The 27,911-nt window shown below is 46.0% G+C and overlaps 1 protein-coding gene across 2 annotated transcripts in view; it reads right to left on the bottom strand.

Annotated features, from left to right (window-relative positions):
* Window positions 1-2,926: 2,926 nt before the first annotated feature.
* The window catches only part of EDEM2 (ER degradation enhancer, mannosidase alpha-like 2), a 33,515-nt gene continuing 8,530 nt past the window's right edge, over window positions 2,927-27,911 (bottom strand). For both annotated transcript variants that reach the window (XM_011972411.1, XM_011972412.1), the window contains 7 exons: window positions 25,987-26,112; window positions 22,888-23,099; window positions 19,757-19,898; window positions 14,181-14,305; window positions 11,795-11,939; window positions 6,157-6,278; window positions 2,927-3,495 (listed from right to left, as the gene is read on the bottom strand). In XM_011972411.1, the coding sequence (XP_011827801.1) occupies window positions 2,995-3,495; window positions 6,157-6,278; window positions 11,795-11,939; window positions 14,181-14,305; window positions 19,757-19,898; window positions 22,888-23,099; window positions 25,987-26,112 (1,373 nt within the window). In that variant the 3' untranslated portion in view covers window positions 2,927-2,994. The remainder of the gene's footprint in view (window positions 3,496-6,156; window positions 6,279-11,794; window positions 11,940-14,180; window positions 14,306-19,756; window positions 19,899-22,887; window positions 23,100-25,986; window positions 26,113-27,911) is intronic.

Raw genomic sequence — 27,911 nt, 5'->3', positions numbered from 1 at the left:
AGAGAGAAATAGTCTAGCCTAATTAAAATCTCACTATTTTGAAACCCCTGTTGAAATGATAGATCTAAGCAATGATCAACAAATGGCTGTTAGTAATAGACAAGCAGACATGATGTGTCTCTTGACCAAAAGAAACAACAGTGCTTATGAACCATTCTTGAAAAATAAAAACACCAGCCTAGGCAACATAGCGAGACCCCATCTAAACAAAAAATTTAAAAATTAGCCAGGCAATGGTGTGGACCTGTAGTCCCAGCTATTCGAGAGGTTGAGGCGGGAGAATCACTTGTGCCCGTGAGGCTGCAGTGAACTGTGATCACCCCACTGGGTGACTGGGTGAGATGCTGTCTCAAAATAAATAAATATACAAATAAAAATAAAAACAAAAGTAAAAATTCAAATCTGATGATGCCTCTAGATCTTAACATCAACTTTAAAAAACAGTTATATAATACCTCAGAGATGCAATTAACAAAATCCATAATACGGGAAATCTACAGGACATACAACTGTTGTCTTCAACAAACTGCAGTGGGAGGAGAGGGAAGGGAGGGAGGGAGGGAGAGGGAAAGAATTTCTGTAAATTAAAAGACACTTCAGAGATATATCATCTAATTTCAAATATATAAATCAACCCTATGTGGGTCCTGATACAAACAACCTATAATACAAAGTTATGAAACAAAACATTTTGAACATTGGAGAGGATATCAAAGAATAATGATTGATTTTTACAGGTGGGCTTTGGGGATGCATTCTGAAATACTTTTAGGAATAAAATGTTTGGAATCCTAAATAATCCAGTGTGGCTATAAATGAAGTAAGGTTGGCCGTGAGTTCATCATCTTTGAAGCTAGTTTGTTGAAACTGGTGAGCACACAAGGGATGAGCACGCAAGGGATGGCTGTCCTGTTCGCTCCACTTTTGTGTATTTAAAATTTTACTTAGCCAGGCTTGGTGGCATGCACCCGTGGTCCCAGCTACCTGGGAAGCTGAGGTGGGATGATCACCCAAGCCTGGGAGGTGGAGGCTTCAGTGAGCTCAGATCATGCCACTGCATTCCAGCCAGGGGGTGAGTGACATCCTGTCTCCAAATAAATAGGGACAATAGAGTAGAGTAGAGTAAAGTAGAGTAGAGTAGAATAGAATAGAATACAACAAAATAAAATTTAAAAATTAAAAAATTTTAAAAATTTTAAAAATTAAAAAAATAAAAAATAAAAAAATAAATAAAATAAAATAAAATAAAATAAAATAGTACAGCCTGGCCAGGCATGATGGCTCACTTTGAGAGGCCAAGTTGGGCAGACTGCTTGAGCTTAGGATTTTGAGACCAGCCTGAGCAACGTGGTAAAACCCCATCTCAACAAAAAATACAAAATTTAGGAAAATTAGCCAGGCATGGTGGCATGCTCCTGTTGTCCCTGCTACTCAGGAGGCTAAGGTGGGAGGATCACTTGAGCCCAGGAGGTCAGGGATTGCAGGGCCTGCAGTGAGCCGTGATTGCGCCACTGCACTCCAGACTGGGCAACAGTCTGGAGACCCTGTATCAAAAAAAAACTTTACGGCCAGGCACAGTGGCTCATGCCTGTAATCCCAGCACTTTGGGAGGCTGAGGTGGGAGGATTGCTTGAGCCCAGGAATTCGAGACCACCCTGGGCAACAAAGCAAGACCCCATCTCTAATGTTTATAAAAATGTAAAATGAAAAAATTAAAGTTATAAGAAAATAAAATTTAAAAAAGAAATAAAATTTTACATAATTAAAAGCTCACCTCCTCAGGGAGACTTTTTCCACCCCCACTATTTAAAGCAGCTTATCTTTCTTTCCCCATTATTTTCTAGCACGGCCCCCTGTTTTCTTCACGGAACCGATCACAATGCTGTTTTATCTATTTACTAGGTTCTTTCTTCCTGCTAGAAATTTAGTTTTACACAAATAAAAACTGTTTGCCTTGTTTGCTGCTGAACCTCTGGGGCTGGGGCTGGTACACAAAGGTGCCTGCCCAACCCCATGGCTCAAGCCTGTAATCCCAATTTCTCAGGAGGCTGAGGCGGGGGGATTGTTTGAGCCCAGGAGTTTGAGATCAGCCTGGGCAACATAGGGAGACCCTGTCTCTACAAAAATTTTTTTTAAAAATCAGGCAAATTATAGTGGTGTGTGTCTGTGGTCCCAGCTACTCCAGAGGTTGAGATGGGAGGATCACTTGAGCCTGGGAGGTCGAGGCTGCAGTGAGCGGTGATCATGCCACTACATTCCAACCTGGGTGTCAGAGGGAGACCCTGTCTCAAAAGAGAAAAGGTGCTTAATAAATCTTTGTTGCTTGGAAGGGCAGGTGGATAGATGAGTCAACTAAAGAGTAAGAAGCAGCCGGGCACGGTGGCTCATGCTCATAATCCCAGCACTTTGGGAGGCTGAGGCCGGTGGATCACCTGAGGTCAGGAGTTCGAGACCAGCCCGGCCAACATGGTGAAACCCCATCTCTACTAAAAATTAAAAAAAAAAAAATTTAGCCAGATGCAGTGGTGCATACCTGTAGCCCCAGTTACTCGGCAGGCTGAGGCTGGAGAATCGCTTGAACCTGGGAGATGGAGGTTGCAGTGAGCCAAGATCACGCCACTGCACTCCAGCCTAGGCGACAGAGCGAGTCTTTGTCTCAAAAAAAAAAAAAAAAAAGTAAGAAGCACATGTTGGAGCAAGAATTTACAAAGAAGTACATTTATGACAACACTCCGCAAAGACACCAGAAAAGGAAGGGAGATTCAATCATCAACCCCTGGGATCTTTGGAGCCAGCTAATTGCATTTAGCCTTTTCTCCAGCTGCGTGAGAAAATTAACTAGGTTCACAATTGCCCATAGCCACCAATCTTTTCTTTGAATGAATCTCATGAAATAGCCCAATATGTAAAACGCGATAACCAAAACATGATACCCAAAAGCATTTTATTATAGTTTAGTCTCAAAAAAATAAAAATAAAAAAATTATCCAGTGGTTATGAGGAGTCAAGGAAAACCTGTCCCAGTAATGCCAACTTGGAGGTGAAGGGCTGACTGGGGCAGCTGAGAAGTGGGACCTTCTGTTTGGCAGGCTTCCTCTCCCTTGCCTGGTCATGGTTTTCAGGTGAGAGGAGTGTTCCTGGCCTTGTTGGGGGTTCCCATGGCCCCGAATTCATAGTCTTTTTCTGAAATTTCGACCTGTTGCGTTTGAGAGAGTAGAATTCCCTCATCAAGTCCTCCACCTCCCACTGCTCTTCCTTCAGCCTCTGGCAGCAGTGCAGGGCGGCAGGGTCGATGGGGTGAGCTTCTGTGTTGAAGATGTATCCCCCAGCCCCCAGGATGCACTCCCCATAGGGGGTGATCACTGTGTCAAAGGTGGAGCCATTATTGTGGATGAAGTTGGTTGGGTCAAACAGGAGGTAGAGGTATTTCACAGTCTCGGCCAGGAAGAATGACTCCATGCGGTTGTCCAGCTTGTGGTCTCGCAGATCTTTGATCTGACACGTGGGAGAAGGAAGCAAGTGGAATACCATCACAATTTGATAGTGAGGGTCAGGCAATTCCTTAAGAACTCCTGTTCTGCCACAAAGCAGCTGAGGGCCTGGGAGCAGATCACTGAACTTTTCAGAACTTCACTCTTTCCCAAGCCACCGTCATCTCACCTGGATTGTCACATCAGCTTCCAAATGGGCTTCCAGCCTCCATCCTTAGCTCTGTAGTTTATATATACACACTATTTTAAAAATAGGGACAGAGTCTCACACCATGTTGCCCAGGCTGGTCTCAAATCCCTGGGTTCAAGCAACTCCTCCTACCTTGGCCTCCCAAAGTACCAGAATGACAGGCGTGAGACACACGCCCAGCCCCTACAGTATATGTATAGCATAAATCTTCCCGTCAATTCTCTACTCAAAACTTTCTGTGAACCCTCCATTTCATGCAGGATAAAAATGGAAGTCATGACCTGGCCCCTGCTCCCTCCCTGCCCTCACCTCTTACCACTCTAAGAGCTCCAGGTGCTGACTTTCTATCCTGAGCTAGCACAGCACCCTCCTGCCTCGGGCTCTTGCATCTGTGGTTCTTTCGGCCTGGAGCACTCTGCCTCCAGTTTTCCCCATAGCTTGTTCCCTCCCTTCCTTCAGGTCTCTGCTCAAATGCTTCCTCACCAGAAATGTCTCCGCTAACCTTCCTCTATGACATGACAATCTCCTATCCCCTTTATCCCACCTTTTTGTGACTACAAACATAGAGCTAATCGTCTCTTTTAATGATGGCATAGTACTCCATCGTGAAAATGGATCACCATTTACCTAGCTAATCCTCCCTGGAAGGGCACTCAGATGACTACCAAGTTTTTTATTTTTTTATTTTTTTTCAGATGGAGTTTCACTCTATCGCCCAGGCTGGAGTGCAACGACACAGTCTCAGCTCACTGTAACATCCGCCCCCCGGGTTCAAGCAATTCTCCTGTCTCAGCCTCCAGAGTAGCTGGGACTACAAACACATGCCACCACACCCGGTTAATTTTTTTTTTTGTATTTTTAGTAGAGACGCGGTTTCACCATGTTGGCCAGGTTGGTCTTGAACTCCTGACCTTGTGATCCACCCGCCTTGGCCTCCGAAAGCGCTGGGATTATAGGCCTGAGCCGCTGCGCCTGGCCAATTACCAAGTTTTTGTAAGCAAGTAGGGGTCTTTTTTTCTCCACTCAGACCCAAAGTATCGAAACTTACTAGGTTCAACTGCTGTTGATGAAAACTATTGACATTGTTTTAGTAAGGAGTCTTAGAGAATTTCAACTGAGTTTTCAGGCATGGATGACTAAGATTACTTGCTACAAATATTTATTTTAGCTTCTCAGAATTAGTAATACTTCTAAACAAAACATTCTCAGTGGACTCTTACATTTAAAAATATGACTCAAATATGGTCTTGATGCATCAAGACTATTATTTCCTTGCCCTGTTTGACAAAGGTCAGATGCCTGTTCCCATCATTCACCATGGAAGACCTCCAAAGCGCTTCATGTTTATGGAAAGGAGCCCAGCATTCCTAGGAAGGCCCTAGTGGGCTTATCATTTTGGTTTTTCACATAATACAGAATATTAGAAGCCAAATCATATCAGGGGTTTATTTTTTCCCTTCCACATGTAGGTCTTCTCTCTTCCCCTACACATATCTACATTTTACTTAGAGAATATAATCACATTACAAAATTTTGCAAAATAAGTGTTTTGTTGTTGTTTTGAATTCCATACCCCAACACCAACTCTGTGGGCTTTTCGGAGAATTTTCTTCTAGACTATTTTCTTCTACATCTGTATTTATATCTTGCCTGCCTGGGTCCCATATGGATGTGACATGGCTCTCACCTTTGACCCTTTCAATCTATTCTCCACAGAGCAGCCAGAGCGATCTTTCTAAAGTACAAATCAGATCATGTCACTACTCTGCTGTAAATCCTACCAAGGCTTCACATTCCAAGTAGAAAAAAATCCAAACTCTTTCCTGTGGCTTACACAAAGGCCTATGTGATCTAGCCCCTGCCTACCTCTGGGACCTTATCTCTTCCCACATTTCTCCTTGCTTGCTCCACTCCAGCCACACTGGCCTTCTGTCTACCCGATATATATTCATGGTTTTTTCTCATTAAAATGTAAGCTCCATGAGAGCAGGGCCTCTGCTATAACCCTTGGGCCTAGAGAGTGCCTGGCATGTGAAAGACATTCAATAAATATCTGCGAGACTAAGTAGGACTGCTTTGTTAAGGAGTCCCAGGTTTGAATATAGGGCTATGGGACTCTGGATTCCCCTTAAAATCTATTTTAGTGTCTCACAAAACTTTTTGCTAAACTCACCTTTTCAATGTCACCTACTCAAACAGATCAAGGATCTCTGCTGTGAGAGGAATGCCAAGGGCCTGGGTCAAGATCCCAAGGAACTAATCCTAGCTCTTCCTCTACTAGCTGTGAGATCTTTGGCAAGGCACTTAAGCTTCTCTGTTCTTTGGTCTTGCCATCTGTAAAATACGAGCATTATGTATATCTCCAAGCTCTCTTCTAGTGCTGATATGTCAGAACTCCCAAAGCTCTACCCTTAAAGAGGCTTTTTAGCAGCAAGAGGAGACTCTTCCCAGTCTTGGGGCCATGGAAACACTTACTGTTGCAAATCCGCACTCCACCTTGCTGATTTTTTCAATGGATTCCACAGCATCTCTTCCGAGTTCTAGAAGGGTGGGATCCCCCGTGGCACGGTAGAGGTACATTGCGCTTTCAATAAGTTCTGCAAAGTCCAAAGCAGACCCTCCTCACTCAGTGGCTGCACAGAGATGGCCTGGGGCCTCTTAGGGCAGTGAGGGACTACTCCCCTCCATATCTTGTCCGTGAGGCCCCAACTAGTAGGAACACAGGATACCTCATCCAACGCTGAGTTTCAGAGCCAGTATACCCAAAGCTTGAAGCTCAGTGGAGACCAGCATTAAGGCTGACCAGTGACTCCCACCCCAAGAAGAGAAAGGTGGCCAGGTTCTGGGGTAGAGAAGGTGGCGGAGATTGTTGCCTATTTACCAATATCTGTTCCCCACTTCCTCCTTAGTAGCAGGATTCCTAACTTTAGCTAAGCACAGGCTGCCTGGCTGCCAACACTAACAACTATTCTAACAGCTAGGTAGGATTAAGGACACCATGGCGAGCCATATAAGCCCAGAACGTGAGAGAGAAATAAATTTCTATCCTAATTAAGCTACTATTTTTTTCCTGTCACTCAGAGTCTAACCTAATTCTAAAATGCAAAAGAAGAGTAAGGGGTCGGGTGCAGTGGCTCACGCCTGTAATCCCAGCACTTTGGGAGGCCGAGGCAGGGGGATCACAAGGTCAGGAGATTGAGACCATCCTGGCTAACATGGTGAAACTCCGTCTCTACTAAAAATACAAAAAATTAGCCGGGCATGGTGGCAGGCACCTGTGATCCCAGCTACTCGGGAGGCTGAGGCAGGAGAATGGTGTGAACCTGGGAGGCGGAGGTTGCAGTGAGCCGAGATCGCACCACTGCACTCCAGCCTGGGCAACAGAGCAAGACTCCATCTCAAAAAAAAAGAAAAGAAAAGAAAAGAAAAGAGTAAGAGCCTGGCATCATAAGGCTCTTTTTGAGATAGGATAGGTCAAAAGAAAAGGGTGAGATATCCAAGAGCAGACCAGGCATGGTAGCTCATGCCTGTAATCCCAGTGCTTTGGGAATCCAAGGTAAGAGGATAGTTTGAGCCCAGGAGTTTGAGACCAGCCTGGGCAACATAGTGAGATCTTGTCTCTACAAAAGATAAAAATAATTAGCTGGGTGTGGCATGCACCTGTAGTCCTAGCTACTCAGGAGGCTGAGGCAGGAGGATCACTTGAGCCCAGGAGTTTCAGGCTGCAGTGAGCCATGATTAAGCCACTGCAGCATTCCTGCCTGGGTGACAAGAGTGAGACCTTATCTAAAAAAATAAAAATAAAAAAAATAAAATAAACCACCAAACCATCATTCTAACAAAGATATGGTCATCAGTTCACTGTGCCCGGAAGAAAGTGATGTTTTGTCTTGCCCAATTCTATGCCACAACTGGAATTTGATGTTAAGACACGAGCTCTATCTTAAGATGAATATTAGCCAACAGGAGTGGGTCCAGATGAGAATATTTATTCTAGAGAAAAGGATATATAAAAAAAATGTGTTTATTGCTTTCAAATACCTGAAGAACTGTTGTAGAGTTGACTTCAAGGGTGGCCTCAGCTCAATATGGTTTTCTACTTCATCCATCTTTTCTAAGAGAGAGAAGAATCCCTGTCCCCTTTCTGTCCCATCATCTCCCCGACCTTCTCCTGTCCTGTTTCCACCTGGGCTTGATCAGTGCTTCTCTCCCTTTTGGCTTATTGCTACAAATTCTAGTTCTTATTTTATTTAATTAATTATTTTTTGAGACAGAGTCTTGCTCTGTCACCCAGGCTGGAGTGCCATGGCGTGATCTCCGCTCACTGCAACTCCACCTCCTGGGTTCAAGGGATTCTCATGCCTCAACCTCCCGAGTTGCTGGGATTACAGGCATGCACCACCAGGCCTGACTCATTTTTGTATTTTTAGTGGAGACAAGGTTTCGCCATGTTGGCCAGGCTGGTCTCAAACTCCTGACCTCAAGTCATCCGCCCGCCTTGGCTTCCTGAAGTGTTGAGATAACAGGCGTGAGTCACTGCACCCAACCTCTAGTTCTTATTTTAGAGAAAAGGTCTCTGCCTATCTCCCCAGTTCTCTCTTACTTCCTCCTCCTCTTCTCTCCTCACAGGCCTCTAGACAATTGCTAATCTAATTGCTCATATTCTAAGGCACAGACTAAGGTACACTCACTACCAGATGAACACATTCTGTGTGTTCAAAGGCAGAAAAGACAGTGCTCTCATGGGAGGCCTCCTCTTCTGCTTCTTTTTTGTGCTGCTGCTGCTTCTTTTTTTTGAGAGCGAGTTTTGCTGTTACCCAGGCTAGAGTGCAATGGCACGATCTTGGCTCACTGCAACCTCCGCCTCCCAGGTTCAAGCAATTCTCCTGTCTCAGCCTCCTGAGTAGCTGGGACTACAGGCACGTGCCACCACGTCCAGCTAATTTTTGTATTTTTAGTAGAGACGGGGTTTCGTCATATTGGTGAGGCTGGTCTTGAACTCTCGACCTCAGTTGATCCACCCGCCTTGGCCTCCCAAAGTGCTGGGATTACAGGCGTGAGCCACCGCACCCAGCCCTCTTCTGTTTCTAGCAGCTGGTGGGGCCAGTGCCCTCATGACCAGCCACTGCGCTTCTCTCCTCACATGTGGGCCTCCTAAGCATGTTAGTTATTGCTTTACTTTCCTGTGCATCTGGCCAGCTCTGTCGAGCAGTGGTCCCCAACTGTTTTGGCATCAGGGACCAGTTTCGTGGAAGACAATTTTTCCATGAACTGGGGTTGTAGGGAATGGTTTTGGGATAATTCATGCATATTACATTTATTGTGTACTTTATTTATATTATTATTACGTTGTAATATATAATGAAATAATTACACAATCCACCATAATGTAGAATCAGTGGGAGCCCTGAGCTTGTTTTCCTGCAACTAGACAGCCCCATCTGGGGGTCACGGGAGATAGTGAGAGATCATCAGGCATCAGCTTCTCATAAGGAGCACACAACCTAGATCCCTCACATACGCAGTTCACAATAGGGTTTGTGGTCCTATGAGCATCTAATGCTGCCACGGATCTGACAGGAGGCGGAGCTCAGGCAGCAATGTGAGCGATGAGGAGCGGCTGTAAATACAGATGAAGCTTCGCTTGCTCACATGCCGCTCACCTGCTGTGTGGCCTGGTTTCTAACAGGCCATGGACTCATACCGGTCCATAGCCTGGGGGTTGGGGATCCCTGCTCTAGAGGAAGGTGACAGCCCAAAGTTCAGATTTGGACTTACAGGGAGGTAAAAACCTGCAGAGGCCTTTAGGATAGGCTCTGTGCTCCAACACTGCTGATCAGAGACATATATGAGAGTATAGGGATGTGGCAAATCTAGTGAAAGAGTAATCCTTATCTCCTATTTGTCATTGTTTTGGGGTAGGAGGGATGACTGGATTAAGGCACTCCTGGATTCCTGACAGTGGTGCCTTATGTTTTTGTTTTTGTTTTTGAGACAGGGTCTCACTCTATCACCCAGGCTGGATTGCAGTGGCGCAATCATGGCTCACTGCAGTTACGACCTCCTGGGCTCAAGTGATCCTCCCACCCGAGCCTCCCAGGTAGCTGGGATGGGACTACAGGCATGCACCACCACTCCTGGCTAATTTATTCTTATTTCTCATAGAGACAAGGTCTCACTATGTTGCCCACGCTGATCTTGAACCCCTGGGCTTAAGTGATCCTCCTGCCTTATCTTCCCAGAGTGCTGGGATTACAGGCATGAGCCATTGCATCTGGCCAGTAGTGTCTTACTTTCCATGAATGCATTCCTGCCGGCCTGTCCTGCAAATGGAACAGGTTGCTGCTGTTAAGTAGCAAGCTTCTTGTCACTTGTCACTCGTGGAAACTAAGCAAAAACTAGATAACTATTTGACAGGACCATATTAGGAAGATTCCAATTAGAACAACTCTCAAGTTCCCTCTAACCCTAAGATTGTGCAAGCCTATGTCTTACATTTAGTCCCAAACCCTGATCTTTATCTGTTGGTAACAAACACTAGATATGATACCTTCTCAGAGCTTCTTATTTTTATTATTTATTTATTTATTTATTTATTTTGAGATAGAGTTTTGCTCTTTTTTGCCCAGGCTGGAGTGCAATGGCATGATCTTGGCTCACCGCAACTTCCACCTCCTGGGTTCAAGTGATTCTACTGTCTCAGCCTCCCAAGTAGCTGAGATTACAGGTGTGCGCCACCATGCCCGGATAATTTTGTATTTTTAGTTGAGATGGGGTTTCATCATGTTGGCCAGACTGGTCTCAAACTCCTGACTTTAGGTGATCCACCTGCCTTGGCCTCCCAAAGTGCTGGGATTACAGGCGTGAGCCACCACGCCCGGCTGAGTTTCTTGTTTTAAAAACATGCCATGAGAACGAATGCACGGGAAACATCAGTAACAGTGGCCTCTAAGGAGTCAAAAGTGACTGATTAGCTCTTTATTCCCTCTCCTGGAACCCTCTACACCTCCCACATAATCATTTGAGTTAGAAGAGGAAGGAAATGAGGTAGAAGAAGGCAGCATAAGCAGAAGCCACTAGGAAGGCCTGTCCCATGGCTGAAAGGCAATTCAGGTGGGAAAGTGGGAAGTGTCTAAGACAATGGGCTCATGGCCTATTTTGGGGTGGGGGATGACTATGCGTGCTGACTAAGCTTCCTTCCTTTGTCCCCCTTTTTCTTCCCCTCCTCACAATTTTCAGCTTCCCTGAAGTGAATCAGAGGACACCAGGGCTAGAAAGGAATGTAAGAGAATGTCTCAAATATAGTCCTTTGCTTGATTCTGAGCTGCAAATGGGGAGGTGGAAGAGACTAGGTAATTCCTAAGGTCTGTGCCACAGTTCTAACATTCCATACACGTAAGCATAATTTATCTGACCCGTGGACTTAGGAAGTTTGTCTACACTTCTGAACTCCTGATGGCAGGAGCTCAAAAGGAGTCAACCTTGGCCTTTTCCTTCTCACTCATTTCCTGATTTGAAAGAGCATACTGGGCCAGTCGCGGTGGCTCATGTCTGTAATCCCAGCACTTTGGGAGGCCAACGTGGGTGGATCACTTAAGGTTGGGAGTTCAAGACCAGCCTGACCAACATGGTGAAACCCCGTCTTTACTAAAAATACAAAATGAGCTGGGCGTGGTGGCTCATGCCTGTAATCCCAGCTACTCAAGGAGGCTGAGGCAGGAGAATCGCTTGCACCCAGGAGGCAGAGGTTGCAGTGAGCCAAGATCACGCCATTGCACTCCAGCCGGGGCAACAAGAGCAAAACTCCATCTCAAAAAAATAAAAATAAAAAAGAAAGAGCTTGCAATTTAGTTAGGAGTCCTGGGTTCCAGGCCTGGCTCCTACACTTAAGAACCAGAGGCGAGCCATTTCATCCCACTGGGCCTCAGTTTCCGTATCTGAAAACATGGGGATAATTAACTCCTAGGAAGAAAACCACCCAGAGTCACTGGAAGGAACAGATGGAAAAAAATGAACTTGTGGGCAGTTGTGAAGCATGGAGCCTTGTAGAGGGGATTTGGGGTTTCAGGAACCAGAGCCTGCGGGCAGATGACAAGCCAGAGAGGCTGCTCACCTGGCCGAAGTGGGTAGCCCTCTCGCTTCTCCACTGTGTATCCCTGAGGAATGTTGTAGAATTCCGGGAGCCCCCCAAACTGCTTCCATACGGTGTAGTAGTTGAGGAAGGTCCTCATGGCATTGTCAATGTCTCCAATGAGGCTCTGTGGGAGAAAGTGGCTGTTAGGCAGGTAGACAGCAGGCATAAAACCCTACAGACCTTAAGAAAATACAAAGTACAATCTGTGGGGCCAAAAAGGCCTTGAATCAATCCCTGAGTCTGCCAGTTACTCAGTGTGGTGCTGAGCCAGGCACTGGACTCCTCTGAGCCTCATCTATAAGACATAACATACATCATCTATCTCATACATTGTTGGAAGGAACAGAGATTGTATGTTAAGTCCCTAAATCTTCTGAGTCATTGTCAGCTACTAACAGTTTTGGAATTCAGCCAGCCAGTTCAAAAGTCTAAGAATAGAGAAAAGTTTGTGCTAAGTCTCACTCCCACCACCACACTCCCAAAAGATAACCATTTTTGTTTTTGTTTTTGAGACAGGGTCTTGCTCTGTCACCTAGATTGGAGTGCAGTGGCACAATCATGGTTCATTACAGCCTTCACCTCCTGGGCTCAAGAGATCCTCTCACCTCGGCTGGGCGTGGTGGCTCACACCTGTAATCCCAGCACTTCGGGAGTCCGAGGCGGGTGGATCATGAGGTCAGGAGATCGAGATCATCCTGACTAACGCGGTGAAACCCCATCTCTACTAAAAATACAAAAAAATTAGCTGGGCATGGTGGCGGGCGCCTGTAGTCCCAGCTACTCGGGAGGCTGAGGCAGGAGAATAGTGTGAACCCTGGGAGGCGGCACTTGCAGTGAGCTGAGATTGCGCCACTGCATTCCAGCCTGGGCGACTGAGCAAGACTCCGTCAAAAAAAAAAAAAAAAAAAAGATCCTCTCACCTCAGTCTCCCATGTAGTTGGGACCACAGGTGCACACCACAATTCCTGGCTAATTTTCTTATTTTATGTAGAGATGGGGGTCTCATTTTGTTGCCCAGGCTGATCTCAAACTCCTGGGCTCAAGTGATCCTCCTACCTCAGCCTCCCAAAGTGCTGAGATTACAACCACGACCCATCCTGCCTGGCTTCAGATAACCATTACAGATTTCTTGTATAATCTTCCAGAGTTTCTACATGCATGAGTATACATTATTTTCCCCACACTAAAAAATAGCCTTTGGTTCCTTATTAATAGGGATATTAATTATCTCCATATTTTTAGATACAGAAATTTGGTTTTCAGATATTTTTATTTGAATTGGTTCCAACAACTAATGTGGCAATAAATAATTCTGCATATGTCACATCAAACAGATGTAAAGTGTTATGTGTAAGATACATTTTCAGAATTAGGATCACTGGGTCAAAGGATATATGCATTTATAATTTTACCTGCTATTGCTAAGTAGCCATTACTACTAATGTAATCTCACAGGGAAGCAGCTGACCTTGACGTCTCCACTGGACGTCTCATGGACAGAACAAACTTGTCATTTCCTAAAAAAATTCTTGGTTCCTTTACATTCCCACAAAGTTGCCTCCTTACTCTGGCCTTTTTCCCTTCTTGGTAAATGACACAATGTCTACCTGGTTATTCTGGATAGAAACCTGGTGGTCATTTTTTTTTTTTTTTTTTGAGACAGGGTCTCACTCTGTCACCCAGGCTGCAGACACATGATCATGGCTCACTGCAGACTTGATCTTCGCGGTTCAAGCAATCCTTCCACTGCAGTCTCCTGAGTAGCTGGGACTACAGGCATGTGCCACCACGCTCGGCTAATTTTTTATTTTTTGTACAGATGAGAGCTCACTATGTTGCCCAGGTGGGCCTACTTTTTCTTAAAACTTTTAAAAACGTAGATTATGAAAACATTTTGGTACATGCACTATTTTGGAACAGCAAAGTGGGGCAGATTAGATAAGCTCTAAGATCCTTCCGGCTGCAACTCTACCAGACCATGTAATGAGAAAATAACGAGATGGCAGAGCGGCATGAGCTGCTTCCTGCCCTTCCTCAGGCCCACTGTCAAGAATGAGATTGGACAGAAACGCCCAGTGGAGAAACAGCTGTTGCCAATGGCCATTCCTGCCCAGACTGGAAATGCACTGTCGACTTTAAGTACCACAACGTTCCATGGCAAACTGGAAGCTCAGTTCCTGACACTTACTTTGGCAGAACTCTAAATCTATCTAATTCACTCTAGGTCTCTCTTCCATCCTCAACCTGTCCCTCCAAAAAAAAGTACTCAAGTAACTAACAAAGTACCATATTTGACTTATACATGAGAATGAGCTTGCTTTGCCAGACCCATAGAAAGATGATCACATTCTTTGATCATTCCTACCTGAAGACCAGGCCAGTAGGCCTCCAAGGACTGGAAGACTGGCATGGACACAGTCCCCTTGTACATCTGCACCCAAAGGTACCAGTCATCGAAGCGGGTGTAGTTCCGGATGGCTTTGTTATACTCTGCAATGGGAGAGATGGGATAATGGACATATGAGTGATTAGGGAGACAAAAGGCAGGCCTGGACAACGGAAGTAAGGACTTACACTTTGGAAAGAGCACCAGGATGCAATGAGACAAGCAGGCTAGAAAAGAGCATGGATTCTGGAGTCAAACTTCCAGCTCAAATTCCAGCTCCAGCTCTACCACATTGCTAACCATGACCTGGGGTGGGTTTTTCCCTTTTAAGTCTCAGCCTTATGATCTATAAAATGAGGAGGCCAGGCACGGTGGCTCAAACCTATAATCCCAGCATTTTAGGAGGCTGAGGCAGGCAGATCACCTGAGGTCGGGAGTTCAATATCAGCCTGACCAACATGGAGAAACCCTGTCTCTACTAAAAATACAAAATTAGCAGGGTGTGGTGGTGCATGCCTGTCATCTCAGCTACTTGGGAGGCTGAGGCAGGAGAATTGTTTGAACCTGGGAGGCGGAGGTTGCCGTGAACCGAGATCACGCCATTGCACTCCAGCCTGGGCAACAAGAGTGAAACTCCATCTTAAAAAAAAAAAAAGCGGCCGGGCGCGGTGGCTCAAGCCTGTAATCCCAGCACTTTGGGAGGCCGAGACGGGCGGATCATGAGGTCAGGAGATCGAGACCATCCTGGCTAACCCAGTGAAACCCCATCTCTACTAAAAAATACAAGAAAATTAGCCGGGCATGGTGGCGGGCGCCTGTAGTCCCAGCTACGCGGGAGGCTGAGGCAGGAGAATGGCGTGAACCCGGGAGGCGGAGCTTGCAGTGAGCTGAGATCCGGCCACTGCACTCCAGCCTGGGCGAGGCAGCGAGACTCCGTCTCAAAAAAAAAAAAAAAAAAAAAGGGGGGGGGGGGTTAGTAATTGATATGGTTTGGCTGTGTCCCCACCTAAATCTCATCTTGAATTGTAGCTCCCATAATTCTCATGTGTTGTGGAAGGGACCTTGTGGGAGATAACTGAATCATGGGGGCCGTTTCCTCCATACTTTTCTCGTAGTAGTGAATAAGTCTCACGAGATCTGATGGTTTTATAAGGGGTTTCCCCTTTCACTTGGCTCTCATTCTCTCTTGCCTGCCGCCATGTAAGATGTGCCTTTCACCTTCCGCCATGATTGTGAGGCCCCCCCAGCCATGTGGAACTGTGAGTCAATTAAACCTCTTTTTCTTTATAAATTACCCAGTCTCGAGTATGTCTTTATCAGCAGCATGAAAATGGACTAAAACAGTAATGTTAAGTATCTGTGAGACTTTTCAGTCATTTATTGACACAACAAACATTCGCTGAGCACCTACCAGGTACCAGGCACCTATGAGTTTGTAAACAAGACAAAATCCAGCCCTGGGAGAACTTACATTCTAGTGGGAACTTGAATTTATCCCTTATATCTCTCCCCTAGATTGTAAATCCATGAGGCCTGGGACTTTGTTTTGTTTACTGCAGAATCCCCCACACTAGTACAATGAGCAATAAATATTTTCTGAATGAACAAAGTATCAAATATACATGCAAATAAATAAGATAATCTCAAACAGGAGTTGTAAGGATTATATGAAACAGTCCATGTTCAGAGCTTGGCACAATGCTTGGCACATCCATGGTATTCAATAAATATTTGTTGAAAAAATGAGTAGAGTAGTCCCCCCTTATTTGAGGAGAATATGTTCTAAGACCCTTAGTGGATGTCTGAAACCATGGCTAGTACTATATAAACTCTATATACAGTCATGTGCCATATAACAACATGTTGGTCAACACTGAACTGTAGAGATGGTGGTGGTCCTATAAGATTATAATAGAGGTGAAAAATCACCACAGTCTAAAGATATCACAGCTGTTGTAATTTTATAATGTAATGCATTACTCACTTGTTTGTGGTGATATTGGTGTAAACAAACCTACTGTGCTGCCAGTCATAAAAGTATAACATACAATTATGTACAGTACACGATATTTGATAAATATTTACTCACTTACGTATCTACTATACTATTATCATTAGAGTACTCCTTCCACTTAGATAAAAAAGGTCAGCCGGGTGTGGTGGTTCATGCCTGTAATCCCAACACTTTGGGAGGCCGAGGCAAGTGGATCACCTGAGGTCAGGAGTTTGAGACCAGCCTGGCCAACATGGTGAAACCCCATCTCTACTAAAAATACCAAAAATTAGCCAAGAGTAGTGGTAGGCCCCTGTAATCCCAGCTGCTCAGGAGGCCGAGACAGGAGAATCACAGGAGAATTGAACCTGGGAGGTGGAGGTTGCAGTGAGCCGAGATAGCACCATTACACTACAGCGTTGGCAACAGAAGCGAAACTTCGTCTCAAAAAAAAAAAAAAAAAAAGTCAACTGTGAAACAGCTTCAGGCAGGTCCTTCGAGGAATTCCAGAAGGCATTGTCATCATCTGAGATAACAGCTCTGTGAGTGTTACTGCCCCTGAAGACCTTCTAGCAGGATAACATGGGGAAATGCAAGACAGTGATATTGATGATCCTGACCCTGTGTTGGCCTAGGCTAATGTGTGCTTGTAGCTTAGTTTTTAACAAAAAGTATAAAAGGTAAAAACAAAATAAAAAAGTAAAAATAGAAAACAGCTTAGAGAATAAGGATATAAAGAAAATATTTTTGTATAGCTGTACAATGTGTTTTAAGCTAAGCGTTATTACAAATGAGTCAAAAAGTTTTTAAAAAATTTAAAGTTTACAAAGTAAAAAAGTAATCTAATGTTAATTTATTATTGGAGGACAGGCATGGTGGCTCACGCTTGTAATCTCAGCACATTGGGAGGCCGAGGCAGGTGATCACTTGAGGTCAGCAGTTCGTGACCAGCCTGGCCAACATGGTGAAACCCCATCCGTCTCTACTAAAAATACAAAAATTAGGCCAGGCACCATGGCTTATGCCTGTAATGCTAGCACTTTGAGAGGCTGAGGCGGGTGGACTGCCTGAGCTCAGGAGTTCAAGACCAGCCTCGGCAACACAGTGAAACCCCGTCTCTACTAAAATACAAAAAATTAGCTGGGCGTGGCAGCGTGCACTTGTAATCCTAGCTACACGGGAGGCTGAGGCAGGAGAATTGCTAGAACCTAGGAGGCGGAGGTTGCAGTGAGCCGAGATCGCAGGACTGCACTCCAGCCTGGGCAACACAGTGAGACTCTGTCTCTAAAAGGAAAAAAAAAATTAGGCAGGCGTGGTGGTGGGTGCCTGTAATCCCAGCTACTCAGCAGGCTGAGGCAGGAGAATCACCTGAACTGGGGAAGCAGAGGTTGCAGTAAACCAAGATCATGCCACTGCACTCCAGCCTGGGCAACAGAGCGAGACTCCATCTCAAAAAAAAAAAAAAAAAAAAGAATTTATTATTGGAGAAAGAAAAAAAAAATTAAATAAATTTAGTGTAGCCTAAGTGTACAGTATTTATAAAGTTTACAACAGTGTAATGTCCTAGACCTTGACGTTCACTCACCACTCACCGACTCAACCAGAGCAACTTCCTGTCCTATAAACTTCATTCATGGTTAAGTGCCCTATACAGATGTACCATTTTTTATCTTTTATACTGTATTTGTACTGCACTTTTTCTATGTTTAGATACATAAATACTTACCATTCTATTACAATTGTCTATAGTATTCAGGAGAGTAACATGCTGTACAGGTTTGTAGACTACGAGCAATAGGCTACACCATATAGACTAGGTGTGTAGTTGGCTATACCATCTAGGTTTGCTTAAGTACACCCTATGATGTTTGCAAAATGATGAAATCACCTAACGATGCAATTCTCAGAATATATCCCTGTCATTAAGCAACGCGTGACTACTGTTTTCCTATACATACACATCCATGAGAAAGCTTACTTCATTAAATTTTTAAACATTTTTACTTTTGAGACAGAGTCTTAGTCTGTCACCCAGGCTGAAGTGCAGTGGTATGATCATGGCTCACTGCACCCTCAACCTCCCAGGGTCAAGCAATCCTTCACTTCAGTCTCCCAAGTAGCTGGGACTACAGGCACGCACCACCATGTCCAGCTAATTTTTTTAAATTTTTTGTAGAGACAAGGTCTCACCATGTTGCCCAGGCTGATCTTGATCTTCTGGGGTCAAGCAAGTCTCTTGCCTCAGCCTCCCAAAGCGCTGGGATTAAAGACATGAGCCACTGTGCCCAGCCGAAAAAGTTTAATTTATAAATTAGGCATGAGAAGAGATTAACAATAACTAATAAAACAGAACAATGATAACAATATATTGTATAGATGTTATGTGAATTTGTCTCTTTGGTAAGAGACAGAAAAAAAAGAAATTATGTAAATTTGGTGTCTCAAAATATCTTTTTTTTTTTTTTTTTTTTAAGAGAGGGGGTCTTGTTATATTGCCCAGGCTGGTCTCAAACTCCTGGCCTCAAGCAATCCTCACTTCCAAAGCACTGGGATTACAGGCATGAGCCACTGCACTCAGCCTCAAAATACCTTATCTGACTGTACTCACCTATTTTCAGACTGTAGTTGACCGTGGATAACTGAAACCATGGAAATCAAAGCTGTGGATAACAGGGGACTACTGTAGCTATAATAGTAATGGTAATTAGGTGCTCAACAATTCCTTAATATTGCTAGTGTCTAAGGGCCTGGAGGGTAAGATGTATTTATTCAACAGGCATTAATCTATTACCTACCACATGTAAAGCACTGTGAGAAACAAGATGAATAAGGCACGGATTATGCATTCAATTAGTAGAGCTGTAACTGTTGATAAGAGCTAACTGCAAAACAGATGCTAAAGGTCCTAAATTTTGAAGAAGGATCAAGCTACTTCCTGGGCAAGGTGACATTTAAGTTAGGCTTTGAAGGGTGAAAAGAATTTGGACACAGGAAGACAGGAAAAAAGACATTCTAGGCAAAGAAGACGCCATGTGCAATGGCCAGGAGATAAGAAATACAGGGCTATATACACAGAATGCAGCATGCTTCAGTTGGCTTTTGCAAGAAGGCATGAAGTGGTGTAGTGGGCATGAAGTGGGCAGTGTAAATCCACAGTGACTCTGAATTCAGAACTGATTCTGCAGGCACTCAGGCTGGGCATGGTGGCTCACACCTGTAATCCCAGCAGTTTGGGAGGCCAAGGCAGGCAGATCACCTGAGGTCTGGAGTTTAAGACCAGCCTGGCCAACACAGTGAAATCCCATTTCTATAAAAATTCAAAAATTAGCTGGGTGTGATGGTGTGCGCCTGTAGTCCCAGCTACTAAGGAGGCTGAGGCACAAGAATCACTTGAACCTGGGAGGCAGAGGTTGCAGTGAGCCTAGATTGTGCCACTGCACTCCAGCCTGGGAGACACAGCAAGACTCTGTCTCAAAAAAAAAAAAAAAAAAAATGTTTTTAAACAAATCACACATCAACAAGAAAAATCAGGGGAAAAGCTCCCTTACTCTGCCCTTTTTACCTAGGAACATGGCCATGAGCTTCTTATCCTGAAGCAGGATGGCTCCTTTCACCAAGTACTCAAAGTAGGAGTCCACGCCAGCCCCGATGCCTGCGTCCTGGGCCACCCACTTGCCAGTGAGCACATCAATGTGGTTGCCGACCTGAGAGAGAGAAAGACACATGGTCCCAAGGGGAAGGCTGATGGCCAAAGAAGGATCTACTCACCCCCAACCCTGACTACCCAGGAAGAGGCAAGGTAGGCGCCCCAGTGCTTCTTGGGAGACACACAGACCGTGAGAGGGAAGGGCAAGGCTGGATCATGGCCGGCCTTCCTGTACATCCGCATAGTAGAGATGCATCTCATGCACATTTATGAAGACTTAATTACACACATTGAGCAAAAACTGAAAAAGAAAAATGATTTGGAGTGTTTATGTCCTGCCTAGAGTGAGTGTGAGATGGGAGATGAGAATTTGCTGCTCCCACAATCTGTCCGATTTCTCAGCACTCAGCACGTGATTCCAGTATCTGAAGACACAGGCATGCTTTACATATTTCCATAAATTAACTCAAGAAGAACATTCACCAGCAAGCTGACAGAGTGGTTCTAAGGAGAGAAACCGATAGCTGGAGACAGGGGCAAAAGGGGACTTCACCAATGTCACTGAGTACCTTTTTTTTATATCCTTTGACTTTTTTTTTTTTTTTTTTAAATTGTTCAGTCTCTGTAGAGACTGTTAAAAATTGCCAATGCTGGCTGGCCAGGCGCGGTGGCTCACGCCTATAATCCCAGCACTTTGGGAGGCTGAGGTGGGCGAATCACTTGAGGTCAGAAGTTCGAGACCAACTTGGCCAACATGGTAAAACCCCGTCTCTACTAAAAACACAAAAATTAGCCAGGCATGGTGGTATGCGCCTGTAATCCCAGCTACTCAGCAGGCAGAGGCACGAGAATCACTTGAATCCAGGAGGGGGAGGTTGCAGTGAGCTGAGATCGTGCCACTGCACTCCAGCCTGGGCGACAGGGGGAGACTCTGTCTCAAAAAAATAAACAAAGATATGCATTTTTCTGTTTCATTTTATTTATTTTATTTTTTGCATTTTTAGGAGAGACGGGGTTTCTCTATGTTGGTCAGGCTGGTCTCAAACTCCCGACCTCAGGTGATCCGCCTGCCTCAGCCTCCCAAGGTGTTGGGATTACAGGCGTGAGCCACCACGCCCGGTCACAGATATGTATTTTTCATACAGCTTAGACCCTCATGGAAGCTGGTAACTTCATTTGGTACTCAAAGAAATAGCTAACTGTTCTGTGTTAGTTTGGGTTCCCCCAGAGGCACAACCTCATTCTGATCGAAAGTAGTTGATTTGGAAGGCGAGTCCCTGTAAACACCAGTAGAGGAGGAGTAAAGTGAGGCAGGGCAAGGGATGCGGCATTTAAGGGGTATGCCATCAGGCAGGTTTCCACCATGGGAACTGGAGTTCAATCCTGCTGGGGAGCTCAGGAATTCAGTGCAGAGCTTGAGCTTCGGAGTGATCCCACCAAAGGGGCAGGGAACTGGAATGTTTATCCACCAACTCCCATCGGTATCAGTTACTGGCTTGAGAGCTACTCACGGGTAGCATTAAATCCTAGTACCCTCAGCCAAAGGCAAGCAGAGTGGCTCCAGGCACCAGAGGAGACCCCTAGGCAAAGAGGCGCAGGTGATGGCAGTTGGAAGACTGGCCAGTGTGCATGGAAATGGTAAGAGTTGAGAGGATATGGGCACAGCACCAACACAGTCTACTACGGTCCCATTGCTGGAGCAAAACCTGCCTGAGATGGACTAAGGGATTCACTACAGGTCTCCAGGGGGGCACCTTTTTTTTTTTTTTGAGACGGAGTTTTGCTCTTGTTGCCCAGGCTGGAAGGCAATGGCGTGATCTCGGCTCATCGCAACCTCTGCCTCCTGGGTTCAAGCAATTCTCCTGCCTCTACTTCCCAAGTAGCTGGGATTACAGGCATGCACCACCACACCCGGCTAATTTTGTATTTTTTTAGTAGCGATTGGGTTTCTCCATGTTGGTCAGGCTGCTCTGGAACTCCTGACCTCAAGTGATCCGCCTGCCTTGACCTCCCAAAGTGCTGGGATTACAGGCATGAGCCACCGTGCCCAGCCTTAAGGGGGCACCTTCTTAAGGGATTTTCAAGGAGTCCTCACACAAGCTTTACTTTTCAAGCTGAATTAGCACCAGACTCTGCATAAAATGTGCCTAGACCTGAATGCAGTCTTCCTATGTCAGAATGACTCAGCAAAGTTGGTATTAACATATTAACATTACTGACGAAGTAACTGAGGACAAGAGAGGTTGAGTGACTTGCTCAGAGTCACACAGTTTCGATGTAGCAAGGCCAGGGCTTGAATCCAGTTCTGACTAAATCCAGTGGTATGTCCTGGATGGCTTTGGCTCAATTACTGTTAATCTTACTGGATTATTCCCTTTAAAAGCTGAAACTGACCTTAGAGATCATCTGGTCCAAAGTGTGTTCAATTTCCATGGGTTAATAGTACCGGAAGATAAAGGGAAGCTCTGGTGTTAAATAAGTTTGGGAAATGTTAAGTTAAGCAAAGTTGAACAGATTTCTTTACTAGAGGACTTTTATTCTGCTCAAGAGCATTCTGACTCTCCAAAAAAGGGGGGGATATTATGTGTAATATTCCCCTAACTTAACTGGCCAGGATTCATTTTGTCACGCAACAGTCATTCAGTATCTCCCAGAACTGGTGTCCTAAAAAACACAGCAAATACAGACAGACACTAAAAATGAAGGCCGGACGAGCTGATGAGCTGAAGTCACCACGTGAGTCAGGTGCATGAAATATACGACCCTCTTCCTAGAAATCAGAGAATCTCAAGTGGTCAAAGCTTAATGCAGCCCCTGCTGCCCGCCAGAAAAATGTGCTTTCCCACTCTCCTCCCCACTCCAAGCCAAACTTGAATTGGAGGGTTGGTCTATTTTTGGTGTCCTGAGCCCAAATCCTGGACCACTCCTAAGGTCACCCTAAGTTTTCCTTGGCTTGATTGCAACTTATTGCTCAGAGCCCTGGGCCTCATAAGCTGGGGCCAAGGTGGCAACTTTGACTCAAACAGGAAGGGCAGCAGCGAACCTACCAGCCCGATATCTGACCGGCTCTCCCAGAGGCGCATCAAAGCCACTCTGGCCACATCTTCAAACACCGGGTCACCAGTGAGGCTGCTCAGGGTGGCAAATTCAACAATGAAGGTCCCAATCCCTGCCGTACAGGTGACAGGGGTCTCTCCTGGGTTCACGCCATGAAGTAAGTTCACCGTTCCATATGGCATGCCAGTGGGGGTCTGAAAGGCTGAACAATTGAAAAATTATGACCCCGGACAGGAGCAGGGGGATAGGGATAGTTCTGATACACGCCCAAAGCCTGGGACCTTAGCCAGCACTTTCCTCTTTCTCCTGGGTGTCCTGCTAGAGTCTGAGCCAGAGAAGGATAAATGTTGTAACTGGAGGGCCCTGAGCAGCCACCCAGCCCAGATGCTGTCAAACACTGCTCTGCACAACCCTTGGGTTCCTGCTCGTGATGAGGGTGCTCCACACACACTCGCTTTAGCTATTTTTATTTATTTTACACTATGCCTTCAAAGTCCAGGCAGGTAACTTATTGTAATGCAGGCAGGGGTTAAGCCACAGAAAGTGGTGGGGCTTGTGGCACAATGAAAAGAGTACGCCCCATTCAAAGCCATTCATAGACTTGGCTCACGCCTATAATCCCAGCACTTTGGGAGGCCAAGGCAGGCAGATCACTTGAGGCCAGGAGTTCCAGATCAGCCTGGCCAACATGGTGAAACCCTGTCTCTACTAAAAATACAAAAATTAGACAAGTGTGGTGGTGCACGTCTGTAATTCCGGCTATTTGGGAGGCTGAGGCACAAGAATTGTTTGAACCCAGGAGGCGGGGGCTGCAGTGAGCTGAGATTGTACCACTGCACTCCAGCCTGGGTGACAAGATGAGACCCTGTCTCAAAATAATAATAATAATAAACAAAGCCATTCATAGACTTTAAATAAAGATCTCTGCTTGAAATAAAGAGTATAGGGGCTAAATAATTTTTAAAAGGAAGCAAAATAGGATATAAACCACTAAACCACTGATATAGCATGACCCTGGATTTATAGGTAGGGAAAACCATGCCTGTGAAGAAGTGATTCAGCCAAAAGCCACACAGAAGAGTGTCAAACAGAGCTGGGATGGGAACGCCTGCCCTATGCCCACCCCTAGCCCCAGTCCAGTTCTCTGCCCGCCCCACCCAAGTGTCTTCTGATTCAAGACGAGAACTAGACAACCAGAGGCAGAGATTTCCTCTCCGGGCCTAAAGGTCAAACAACTCCAGAGCAGCCTGTGCGTCACCAATCTGTGAACAAAAGTGTCGACACTTCCAAGAACCACAGGGTCTAGCAACTCTGTCTGCCACAGACAAGAAACTTGCTATCTGGCAGACACCAGCGGGACAGCAAGTCACAACCAGGAAGGGCTCTAAGGAATATTTCAGAAAAGTCAGGCCGTATTAAAAAGAAGGGGAGTGACAAAATCCTGTTTCTTGACCTTTTTTAATAAAATGACCAATGGCCAAAAATAATTAAATAATAAAGGAGGAGCACCTAGACAGAGTTTCCAGAGTTTCCTCCAGGAATGCATCACACAGGACACAATGTCTGCAAGGAAGACGCTTAAGCCATTAGCCATGAGCCATGAGCCATGAGTGAGACCTGAACCCAGCTCACCCACTATCCTCAGCTCTCCCCCAAAGGATAGGCAAGTGCTATGTGAGAGGGATAAAGAGGCCGGGTGTGGTGGCTCATACCTGTAATCCCAACACTTTGGGAGGCCGAGGCAGGTGGATCACTTGATCCCAGGAGTTCAAGACCAGCCTGGGCAACATGGTGAAACCCCATCTCTACAAAAAAAATTTAGCCACGTGCGGTGGCGTGTGCCTGTAATCCCAGCTACTCAGGAGGCTGAGGTGGGAGAATCAACTGAGCCCAGAAGTTCAAGAGGCTGCAGTGAGCCATGATCACGCCACTGCACTCCAGCCTGGGTGACAGTGAGACCCTGTCTCAAAAAAAAAAAAAAAAAAAAGAAAGAAAGAAAAGGGATAAATAAGTGAGATGGCCAAGAGGCTGGTGGAAAGCACAGTGTGACGTGTCTGGGTGTGAACAGTCCTCAGAGCTTCCACCACACCCTGAAGGGAACACAGTGTACAGTTGATGCTACTGAGCCTGGTGTTACTGCCTCACTAGACAAAAACACGGAGGCTTGGCCTGCAGCCCTGGACACAGCTTAGCCACAAAACAAATCCCTCTCGTTTTAAAAGTGTTGGAGGTTCTCTAAGCAGTTTCTCTTTCCTGACCTCATTTTAGCCTCCCCAAAATCCAATGTGGTAGGGAGGTGGAAATTATGATTCTCATTCGATAGATGGAGAAATTAAACTGTGGAGAGAGACCAGACACAGTGGCTCATGCCTGTAATCCCAGCACTTTGCGAGGCCGAGGTAGGCAGATCACTTGAGGTCAGGAGTTTGAGACCAGCCTGACCAACATGGTGAAACTTCATCTCTACTAAAAATACAAAAATTAGCTGGTCGTGGTGGTGGGCGCCTGTAATCCCAGCTACTTGAGAGGCTGAGGCAAAAGAATTGCTTGAACCCGGGAGGCAGTGGTTACAGTGACCTGAGATTGTGCCACTGCACTCCAGTCTGGGTGACAGAGCAAGACTCCATCACGAACAAACCAACAACAAACTGTGAAGCGGAAGAGTGGCTTGGTCAAAATGTTGACTGGCAGAGCTGAGTCTAGAATCCAGGGCTGCTAATGCTCACACCAACACCCTTCCCTGGGCCCGTTACTCCAGCAGTGTGTGAAATAACCGTAGTACCTGGGAGGGGACAAATGGGTTCATTCAAAATAAGGGCAATGGCCTTCCACCCACCAGGCTGGTCACCTTCCACCATCCCCTGCAAACAATAATGAGGTCAACTCATCCACCTGGGTCAGGGCCCCAGCAGGCCCTTAAAATGCCCAGGACACTCCTGATTTCCACGGTGGGTGCCTGGGGGGTAGAAATACCAAATACACCTGCTGAGAAATACCAGGAATTAATTCAGCACTGCCACTCCCATCTTCAGCAAGGGAAGCAGGACCTAATGGACTTCATCTCTGCCCCATCTCTGTGTGGGTCTTACCTGGGAGGAGTTTTCGGGCCGCCTCCTCAGCCATTCTCAGGAGAGGCCCGGAACAGGGCCATCCAGCCTCTACTTCCACCCCAGCCTTCTTGGAGAGCAGATGAGCAGACAGGAGTCCTCCTACCACTACAGATGGCACAGAAAGCAAATGGCACAGTCCAGAGGGAAAGACCAAGGGACCAAGGATCTTTCCCCTGTGCGAGTTAAACCTAAACACTCTATTGGGGGTGCATGTTCTCAGGACCTCCTGAGGCTATTTCATGGGTAAAAACAAGCAAACAAACAAAAAACCTCCCTCTATTGGGGTGGGCTCACTGGGAAGAAGCTAGAGCCACCTAGTGAAAAAAGAGTCCCTTAATCCCACATATTTATACAGTGTTAAGTTTATGAGTTTTTTTCTCTTGGTGCATCCCAAGAATAGTGTCTATTTTTCTGTAAGTCCCTATTGTGTACCAAGCACTAACTATTACTGCCCCCTGTTCATATGAAGATACTGAGGTTCCATGAGATAAAGTGACTTGCCCCAGGTCACCCATCTAGTAGGTGGTAGGGCTCAGTATCTTTGATTCCAAAGCCCATGCTCATTCCATTTGTCACTCTGTCTGTCTCCCAGTCATCTGTCACACCTGGAGGGAGGGGGTAATGGTGGTTATTACCTTTATTTTACTAATTTATCTATTTCAACTTATTATGCAATATTTAGAACTTTTTTTTTTCTTTGAGACAGAGTCTCATTCTGTCCCCCAGGCAGGAGTGCAGTGGCACAATTTCGGCTCACTGCAAGCTCCGCCTCCCAGGTTCACACCATTCTCCTGCCTCAGCCTCCTGAGTAGCTAGGACTACAGGCGCCCGCCACCGTCCGGCTAATTTTTTTGTATTTTTTTTTGTAGAGACAGTGTTTCACTGCACTAGCCAGGATGGTCTCGATCTACTAACCTCATGATCCGCCCGCCTCGGCCTCCCAAAGTGCTGGGATTACAGGCCTCAGCCACCGTGCCCGGCCTATTTAGAACTTTTAAAAAGACACAAAGGTTCTGTACTTGGAAACATAGCTAAATAGATATCCTGAGTGGCCCTCTCACTGAAAATAACTGGTGACCCTAAGCTTCAAAATTCCTCTCCTCCCTGCAGAGGGGGAATAGGAGACCAAGGCCAGGCCTGCACCAGGTGGAAGTCTGATAAAAGGTCCCTATGTAAGCCAGGCGCGGTGGCTCACGTCTGTAACACCAGCACTTTGGGAGGCCGAGGTGGACAGACCACGAGGTCAGGAGATGGAGACCATCCTGGCCAACATGGTGAAACCCCGTCTCTACTAAAAATACAAAATATTAGCCGGGCATGGTGGCGCACGCCTGTAGTCCCAGCTACTCGGGAGGCTGAGGCAGGAGAATCCCCTTGAACCCAGGAGGCGGAGGTTGCAGTGAGCCAAGATGGCACCACTGCACTCCAGCCTGGGCAACAGAGTGAGACTCCATCTCAAAAAAAAAAAAAGTCCAGGTGCGGTGGCTCACGCCTGTAATCCCAGCACTTTAGGAGTCCGAGGCAGGCGGACTGCGTGAGCTCAGTTTACGACCAGCCTGATAAACACAGTGAAACCCCGTCTCTATTAAAAATACAAAAAATTAGCTGGGCGTGGCGGTGTGTGCCTGTAGTCCCAGCTACTTGGGAGGCTGAGGCAGGAGAATTTCTTGAACCCAGGAGGCGGAAGTTGCAGTGAGCTGAGATCACGCCACTGTACTCCAGCGTGGGCGACAGAGCCAGACTCCGTCTCAAAAAAAAAAAGAAAGAAAGAAAAGAAATCTACATGTATGTACATTATGGTAAAACTGCAGAGGCCGGGCGCAGTGGCTCACGCTTGTAATCCCAGCACTTTGGGAGGCCGAGGCAGGTGGATCACCTGAGGTCGGGAGTTCAAGACCAGCCTG

Source organism: Mandrillus leucophaeus, unplaced genomic scaffold, assembly GCF_000951045.1.
Source record: "Mandrillus leucophaeus isolate KB7577 unplaced genomic scaffold, Mleu.le_1.0 Scaffold129, whole genome shotgun sequence".
NCBI lineage: Eukaryota > Metazoa > Chordata > Mammalia > Primates > Cercopithecidae > Mandrillus > Mandrillus leucophaeus.
The sequence above is the reverse complement of the archived record's forward strand: the minus strand, read 5'-3'. Positions and strand labels throughout refer to the sequence as shown.